The sequence below is a fragment of the Aulonocara stuartgranti genome (genome assembly GCF_965226115.1).
Source record: "Aulonocara stuartgranti genome assembly, chromosome: 15".
NCBI classification, from domain to species: domain Eukaryota; kingdom Metazoa; phylum Chordata; class Actinopteri; order Cichliformes; family Cichlidae; genus Aulonocara; species Aulonocara stuartgranti.
This window is the reverse complement of record NC_138951.1, coordinates 39,582,955-39,591,700: the sequence shown is the minus strand read 5'-3', so window position 1 is coordinate 39,591,700 and position 8,746 is coordinate 39,582,955. Positions and strand designations below refer to the sequence as shown.

At 40.7% G+C, this 8,746-nt stretch overlaps 1 protein-coding gene across 2 annotated transcripts; it reads right to left on the bottom strand.

Annotated features, from left to right (window-relative positions):
* Positions 1–951: 951 nt before the first annotated feature.
* On the bottom strand, positions 952–8,434 carry LOC309689957 (uncharacterized protein). 2 transcript variants are annotated; one of them, XM_082506700.1, is made up of 12 exons: positions 8,054–8,434; positions 6,868–7,001; positions 4,126–4,235; positions 3,467–3,556; positions 3,323–3,369; positions 3,101–3,231; positions 2,852–2,933; positions 2,631–2,744; positions 2,327–2,416; positions 2,078–2,149; positions 1,817–1,994; positions 952–1,734 (listed from the first exon to the last, which is right to left on the bottom strand). In XM_082506700.1, the coding sequence occupies exons 1-12, from the start codon at positions 8,173–8,175 to the stop codon at positions 1,531–1,533; spliced, it is 1,374 nt and encodes a 457-aa protein (XP_082362826.1). In that variant the 5' UTR covers positions 8,176–8,434; the 3' UTR covers positions 952–1,530. The 2 variants fall into 2 exon arrangements, with proteins under 2 accessions (XP_082362826.1, XP_082362827.1); XM_082506701.1 differs by lacking the exons at positions 6,868–7,001; positions 8,054–8,434 and adding an exon at positions 4,516–5,101.
* Between the last annotated feature and the right edge of the window lie 312 nt (positions 8,435–8,746).

The window sequence follows — 8,746 nt, the reverse complement described above, 5'->3', positions numbered from 1 at the left end:
TTTTACTGGACAATGGGACAAGACATGGTTGTCAAATAGTCAATATTTCAGTTTTTGTTCAACTAAAACGGAGCTGCGATAGAAAGTTTGGTTTATAGCTTGACTGGGCAGAAAAGAGAATCCGCAGCAGCCTTTCAGAATATTTTTGTTCACGTGGTTTCTGAAACAAAGCAGAAAAAAAAAAGAGAAAAAGTTGATATATAAAGTAAAACATGACGACCTGTCCTGTACCCTTAATGGTGAGTGTTGACACCTCAGTACATATCGATAAAGATGTGGTTTGATGACCATTGGAACAGTTACCAGGTTTTTCCAAGGATAGCTGCATAGGCAGAGACCATCCTCACTCATTTCTGATGCACATTCAGTTATTTTGTTCTATACGCAGCCTAAAACAGTCAGACACCCACCAGTTCAGGGGAAAAAAGCTTCAAGGGTTACTCTTTGTTTCAAGAGTTTAAGAATTAAATTACTTTTGACAAACAAGCACTTGCACCTGAGGTGGGAGGGGCTTATAAAGAATATGTGCAGGAGGAAGGCTTTATCTACAAATATAAATTGTGGCACCCCCACCCTCTGTACAGTTCTAACTACTGCAAAGTAAGTGGTTGAGAGAAATAAAATATATTTATTTATTACTGGCTGGCTCATGACTTCTCCACACCACTGCATGCATGCCTCTAATTTAGTACTTTTCTTTCACACACACACACAATGCACTGAGCTGTTTAATTCTCAGGCAAAGTCTCTGTACATGGCAACAGTAAGCATGTATAGTTTATCCCTCAGGTTTCAGTGGAAAGAAACTCCATGAATGTAGAGATTAGGACTGAACCATAACGTGACAACACCTGAGTGAAGGTTAACAGTTGCCAGGCACCCAGAACATAACCACAGAATAAATCCCATCGTAGCAATTATTTTTCAAAATAAGGACCCTTGTGGCGCAACTTGACAGTTTACCCCAATTTTATTTGTGTCCTTTGGAAATTCTATTGCAGACAACATATTTCATTGTCACAACACATTTCAGTCTACAATGTACAATAATAAAGGGTTGTAAATAGGTCAGTAGAGATGAAACAGCTGGGTGTGTTACACAGTTAAAGCAAAACGGTTCGTTTGGAAAAAATAAAACGGGGAGTGGCAAACAACGAGCAGTGTGAATGAGGACAAAGTCCTGACCAGTAAAATATTTACAGATGCTGCGTTTTTAGAGGAAAACGCTGCGTATTCTACTGTCAGAAAGACAAACAAACTCCAATGACAAAATCTTTAAAAAGTACAGCAATGACAATTTAAAACCAGGTTTCATGTTCTTCATATTTTAGTAATTGTTTCTTATATCTTTACAAAAGTTCTGCCTCCCCCTCCCCTCCGTACACCCCACTGCCCACCCTCCTTTGCAGTGTTTCTACAGTTAAGACAAAATCTGTTTAACTTGGAGCGATCAGGCACAGACATATCGTGGCCTATATTAAAAATATAAAAAGGACAGTGAAAAGACGATGCTATCTGGTTTGGACGTTTTTAGTCGCTCATCTCCATGTCTTCCTGGTGGTGATCATCTCCATTCAGTTTGGACTTTTTGGGGATTTGACCCTCAGATCTCTCCATCTCCTCCTGGCTTTTCGGGGACGAGATTGAGTCAGAGTCGCTCTTCCTCTCGTCCTCCTCCTCCTCTCCTTTTTCGCTGTCATAACCCTGCTCCTCCTCATCGTAGTCCCGAGTCACCTGTGCCGCATTTAATCACGTTAATGACGAGCAGAGTAATGCATCCAGCCACCTGTCTCTAAACAGTGCCTGCTCTACATACCTTAACATCTCCTTTCTCGCTGTCGGACTTGCGGTCCCGATCTCGTTCTTTGTCTTTGCTCTTTTTTTTCTTACTGTTGGAGCGTTCGCGTTCGTCTCTGCTGCGGTCCCTGTCCTCCCTTCTGTCTCGGTCCCTTTCCTTCTCACGGTCCTTGTCCTTCTTTTTTTCTTTCTTGTGGCTGTAAAGAGAACAAAAATATTTTTAAACTGTGGCACTCAAAATTAAATAAACTTCATTGTACATCAGATGGAGAAAGCTCACCGTCTGGGGGACGGAGACCTGGAGACCCTTCTCTTAGGGGAGCGAGAAGCACTGCGACTTCGCCTGTGTCTCCTGAGACACACAAAGGAGTAAAAATAAGTAACATTCATAAAAACATCCTCATCATTTATTCAGGACTTACTTGATTTTCTGCTGTCTATAGAAGAGTTAGAGCTTCTGGTCTTTCACACTGTAAATTGGCTCACCTGCATTTCATCATATTATCACACCGTATTCAAGACTACTCACCGATTAATGCTCCGAGACCTCCTGGCGCTGCTGTAGCTTTTGGGGGGAGTCTTGGATCTTTTCTTGGACTTCTCCTCCTTCCTCCTGTCTCTGTACGAGATGAAAGCAAACAAAAACATTACCAAACATTTTCATGCCTGAAAAGTCTCAAAACCTGGAGCTGCCCACTGCCAACGTTAAAAACTAAAGCTCAAAAATATTTTTGACAAATTTCAATTTTGAAATGATCAACCTCTGGTCTCCAAGCACACTTTGAATGAAATGAAACACAGGAGCCATTTTGCTCCTCAGGATAACAGCTGACCTAGATCTACTGCGACGGCTTCGATCCCGGGAGTAGGACCTCCTCTTCCGTGGGCTCTTGGACCTCCTCCTGCTCCTTGAATGAGACCTACGCCGAGATCTGCTCTTCGAACGTCTGCTCAAAATAAGCAGCAGCACATTTACAAACAATTAATATTCAAAAATATACTAATTATGAAACTAAAAAGGCTTCACCCGACATTGCCGTAGACGCATCTTTACCTGTGTCTTGAACGAGATCTGGTTCGTCTACGCCGTGAACGCGAACGGGAGCGGGAATGTTTGCGCTTGTCATCTTTCTTACCTGCAACAGTAAAGACAAAGTTATACATGTATTATACATTTACTTACTGCTCTCTAAACATCAATAAACAGGTAAACTGAGAAGTAATTTCCGATAACACGTAATCTATATGAAGCAAGTATTTCTGGTACAGTTATATTTGAAGCGTGCTTTGAAACCGCGCTCACTTCCTGGTTCAATAGCTGCAGAAATAAGAGACTGGGCCTCTCGGACTCTCTTCATGGCCTCTTCAATCTCCTTATTCGATGCATCAGCCTTCAGCCCTGGACTCAAGTTCAATCCAGCTGCAAGGTTCAATCTGCAAATGGCATCAATTATTTAGACACTGCTCAAATAAATATGTATGCTGACTGGACTGCACAACCCGTCTGTGTCTGCACTTTTCTTACTTGGGATCCATGGATTGCATGAGCTTCAGGAAATCTGCGGAAAGAGCCTGGAAAGAAAGGAAGACAAGGATATTACTATGATTTTAAGAACTAAGAACTTTTTTCTTGAACTTAAACGGCGCTATGAAGGTAACTGATCCTCACCTGGGGGTTCATGTTCGGTCCGGGCATTCCCATAGCAGCCATCTGCTCAATGCTAGGAGCTCCAAGACCGCCAAATGGTGTCGCTCCCATCTGAAATGTGGAGCATAGACACTAGAATATATTGTAGAGGTAAAAAGCATAGCACGCTTTATTTATGTAACGTTTTGGAGGGGGGATTTTTTTTTAATAGGATACTTTCAGATGTACTGTTTTTGTTATTTTCAGATAATTGTGCTTTAGAAAGAAGAGGGGTGCTTGCAAATGGGCCTAAGGCTTTGTGATGGATCAGAGAAAAGTGTGTTCAGCAGGCTCCAAGCACCTGCTAGTCAAAATCTGTGGTCCAGTAGCTAAATCTGATCAAATAGTAGCATTGCTAACTCTGAACCACCAGCAGCTTGCTTAGTTTGAATGAATTACTGTGCTTTTAGACATAAATGTTACCAAATATCCCCACCAAGACGAAAAAAAGACTGCTGTGTGTTTGTTTATTGCAATAAGGGAGATTCATGCCCTTTTCCAAGTTAAATTTTGATTGACGGCTGCAGAGAAGGTAGGAGCAGTTTTAGAAAATCATCAACATCTAAAATATCTTTTTCCCCTGATCAAATAACAGTTAAATATTATTGTATGATATGTTATGTGAAAATGTAAAAACTCACAGATGCCAGAGGATTCGGTGTCGGAAGAAGGCCTCCACCGGGCATCATTCCTGCCACAGCATTGGCTGGAGCCAACAGCGACATAGCTTTAGATTCATCGGGAATGACTCCTGGAGGAAAAACCAAGAACATCTCAGTACATCTTCAAAGACGACGTCGACAACACTCAGACAAGACTTGCAGACAAGCCACCTCAGTCTAACTACACTGTAGTAAAAGAATGAAAAACAAAAATCCACTTTTTTGTCTTGTCTGTAAATCTTGATCCCTGACTTTTGTTGTTGTTGTTGTTGCTGTTTTGCTTTGTTGTGAATATGATTGTAGGATTAGCAGCTATAAGTTTCAAAGTCACAATACACACTGTGGTCAACACTGCCAAGATTTTATCACCTGTACTTGTTTTTTAAGTCATGAACCAAACGTAAGCAAGCACAGCCAGTTGTCCCGTGGGATGTGCTCTCAACTTTCATTAGATGTTTTATGAACAAGCGACTCGCGCCGGCTGCTTCGCTATAAAGCACACAAAAACATTGAGATACAGAAAACAAAGTTCATGATTTGGGTGTAGACACAAGGGTACATTTCAACATCACTTACCATTACCAATACAAAAAACAGAAAAGGCTTACTCATTTGACCTTTTCTAGCCTTTTTCTGGTGGGTTCTCTCTCTTTTTGTTTTTTTTATACAACCCCACCACAAAAAACACTTAACAACCAGGTAAAGTACTGCTAATCAAATACAGTACTGACAGGTTTTAGCCAACAGTATGTCACAAAAAATATAGTAAATAAACAATAATCTACACTGAACAATTACAGGCTATTGGCAGCAAAGGTAGTGATAAGAAAAATATTCCCAAAGCTGAAGAGAACCAAACGGTAAAAATGACAGAAAAAAAAATCTCATGAGATGATCATCCATGGCTGTGCAATCTGAAAACAGGCTATTTTTTAATCTGACATGTTTCTTTACATTATGAAGGGAGGAGAGAGGGAGGGAGGGAGAGAGGGAGAGAGAGAGAGAGAGAGAGAGAGGGGGGAGACATGCACCCACGCACACCCACGCACACAACAGAAAGGACACTTGAGAAACAGGATAAGGCTGCAGAAGACAAAACTGTTGGTGGCATTTTCAGCGGGGCCTGGTAAATAGGGCTGGCTGAACCAGGAAAAAGAACTGTAAAACACAACAACAAAAGAAACACCACTGTTAAACTTGAGATTCACTCAACTCGTTCAGAGTCATGTTTGGAGAGGGTCAATTAAAAAAATTAAGTTAATAAAAATGCATTTTTACGGCAACATCAAGAGGCTTAAAACCATAATTATCTCTTGTGTTAGTGAAAGTTTTGGAATGCAAATTTACAGTAATACAGTAATTTATAGTAATAACAGTAATACAAGGCTTTGGAAAATAAAGCAAGTAAATGCCGAGGGCAGTTTCTGTGCTTATTATGACCAAAAGCCAAATCAGAATTAACTGCCACAACACCCGCTGGCCAAAACTCAGATGATGGCAAACACCTTCAAAAATCTAGTCTAGCATGCACAGCTGATTAGTTCTTCTATTTGGCATGCTTTGTGCTGGTGTAGGGATGTCCCGAACATTTTCTCTTCTTTTATTGGTTTAAAGTCTGATTAGTGTTAACAAAAGGAAACAGACCCAAATTTTGATCCAGTATTCATATTTTCCCTCTAATGTAGCTGTGTGATACGTTTCCAGCTAAAGAAATTTACATTAAAAAAAAGAGAAAAAAAAGTCAGTTCAGTTTGGAGACTTGTGTGCGTGTTTGAAGGGGATGGATTCAACATCCACACAGGTGTTTTCTCTTATTAGGCTGCTCAGACCAGTTTTCAGGAGCTTCACCCTGACTCTTTTCCTGGTTTTCTTGCACCTACTGGACTAGAGTTTGCGATCCAACCATCACAGCCCAACCCAAGCCGATCCTAAAAACATGATCAAATCAACCAATAACCGAAACACCTATGTGTATGTGCAGAGCATTTACTGCTATGTCACTGTGGATCTGATGGCTTTCACAGTATCTAAGACAACATTAAAACACATTGCTGCCGAATTTCAATTCGCAGAAGGTTAAAATATAAACAGAGGATCAGAAATGGTTCCGATATGTTTGGATTGCCTTGACACTATTCTACTTGCTCGGGGTATCCCATGTTTGGTGAATGCCTACTACATGACACACATTGTATCTGAGAATATAAAAAATCCTTTCAACATGTGAGGACATTAGAGTTCCCTGCACCCTCCCAAATCCCCTAATTTGATTAAGCAGTTGTGAGGCTATTTTTTTCTTTTTTCAAAAAAGATGCCTTGAACAGAGAGAAAAAAAAAGTTAATATTTTACTGCAGAACAAGAGAGAGAAGGGGCTTGCGATTGGTGCCATTATTTTTTCTAATCTCCTGATGGCATCAGAGGACCACTTTCAGCCAGCAAGGAAGGGGCTCTCTGCAAATGACTTGTCCACTATGAAAACCACAACACAAATAACAGAGAGAGAAGTTTACAGCTAGATTGTAAGACACAGACACAAATGTACATTTCCCTTTTACATACCTAGAAATGCCAAGCACTGAAAAGCTTAGCTGCTTTCTCATGGCAGTAGGAAAAACAGAAACCTCAATGTCTCTAGTGTTTGCAAGTCTAACAAATACACCTACGCATTATGACGTACGTTCAGAGATGACCACAGCCAAAGGAATAAAACAGATACCCACCTTCAGCGAAAGGGACCACGATCAAGGCTCTGTCCACGAAGACTGTGTTCGTCAGGTGTTGGGAAACTCCCACGGACTCAGCCTCAAGGAATTTTACAAAACAGACACGTGAAGTCACAGGCAAGGGAGAGTCACTGGAAGAAAATACAGATAGGTTGTGCAAAGAATACAAACAAGGGGAGACAACATGCCTTCTTCATACTCAGTCTGTGTCCACAGGGACAAGAAAGCACAGGAGTGACTCTTGTTCCCTGTATCCTCTGCATAGTACAACACAGTATCATCCAGAGGTGACACACAACCTTTTTCTTCAGCCATTTCTGATCCTGTTGCACTCCTTAGCACCACAGTATGAGGATAAAACTCAATACTGGTATAAAACTGGCGGCGATCAAACTTTCAAACAGTTACTAAATTGTTACAACTACATCTACCCGGAAAATCACCACCTTGATTATTTCATACCTGTCCAGTAGCCACGTGTAATTCAACAGAGAAAACACAACACAGAGAGAATTAAGGTAAGAAAACACTGTGCAGTGTGTACTGTAGTTCATTATTGTCCACTGTGGATCTAAACAAAGCATGCACCTAAGGAAATATTCCAATTTAGCTCAACCAGGCGTGTAACCAAATGTCCCACTGCTCATTAAGAGTCATAATTAGTTGTTCTTTTGCACTGTCGCTGGTTTAGGATGCTAATCAACAGCTCATTTTATACGAAAAGCTGCCACATAAGTCCCACTTGAAATCAAAATAATTAGGAGCAACTCTGGTGATTATTAAAATTAAGCCATTCATGCTTATTTCTCCCGTGTATATTTTTATGACTTTGTTTTCTGACGGAGAGATTACAGATAACTCGATAAACAGGATGTATAGCTGCCTACCGTGTATGTGTTAGATAACCGACTTACACAAACGATTACCAATTTTTTGATTGCTTAATCGACAAATGTGATAATCGGCAGATGCGTATGGATGAAGAATTGAAGTATTGTTAAATACATGCATATCTAATTTGAAAGAAGCAAGCGTTGCCACGTTCAATAAAGACGCGGGAGCATTAGCACTACCGTGCAGCGAGGCCTGCTCGATGCTGTAGGCCTCAGCAAGAGCCCCGCGTGAGCCGCCATAGATAGTGGAGGAGAGGATAATTTACCAGTTCATAATTCACAATACTCACTCGGGCGGGAACAGTTTGAGCTCCTCTATGGTTCCGAGGAATCCAAACAGAGTCCTCATTTGTTCGGACGTCGTACTCGGTGAAACGTTTGTCACCTGGATTACGTGCGTGTTGGAATTCATTTTCGCGAGTGCTATAGTCGAGCTAGCTATATGCTAGCAGCGTCCCCGAATCTTAAACAGAAAAGACAAAAACCGTAAACGTTCACAACTACAAAAACATCAGGCGACCACAAAAGCTAGCATCTTCCCCAAAGATAGATGGTGGCTGTTTTTTTTGTTTTGTTTTGGGTTTTTTTCCTCCGGACAGCCCTACAATAGTGAGCACAGAACAACAATGCCACTGCCCAAACTGTCGTGAGGTTGCTTTGGATACTTCAGGTACTGTTTGTAGAATCGTACTTAAGAATTTTTCCTCCATATACAGTCGTCACAGGGTCAAAAATATATGCCGTACGTTTGATCTTTTCAAGAGATGGAGTAAAATTATATTGATCATAGTGGACTGCACTGTGTTACTAATAAAATCCTGGCACTTTGGTTTTGAAGGTGGAATCTAAGGTAGTGAACACAAATGTATTGATGCCTATCTCGAAATTAAACATTTTGAGGTAATTCTCAAAGTCTGTTGTGCTTTAATGTGATATATAAATAAACTTGACTAATGTTCTGTAAAATAAACGAAATAGTGTTT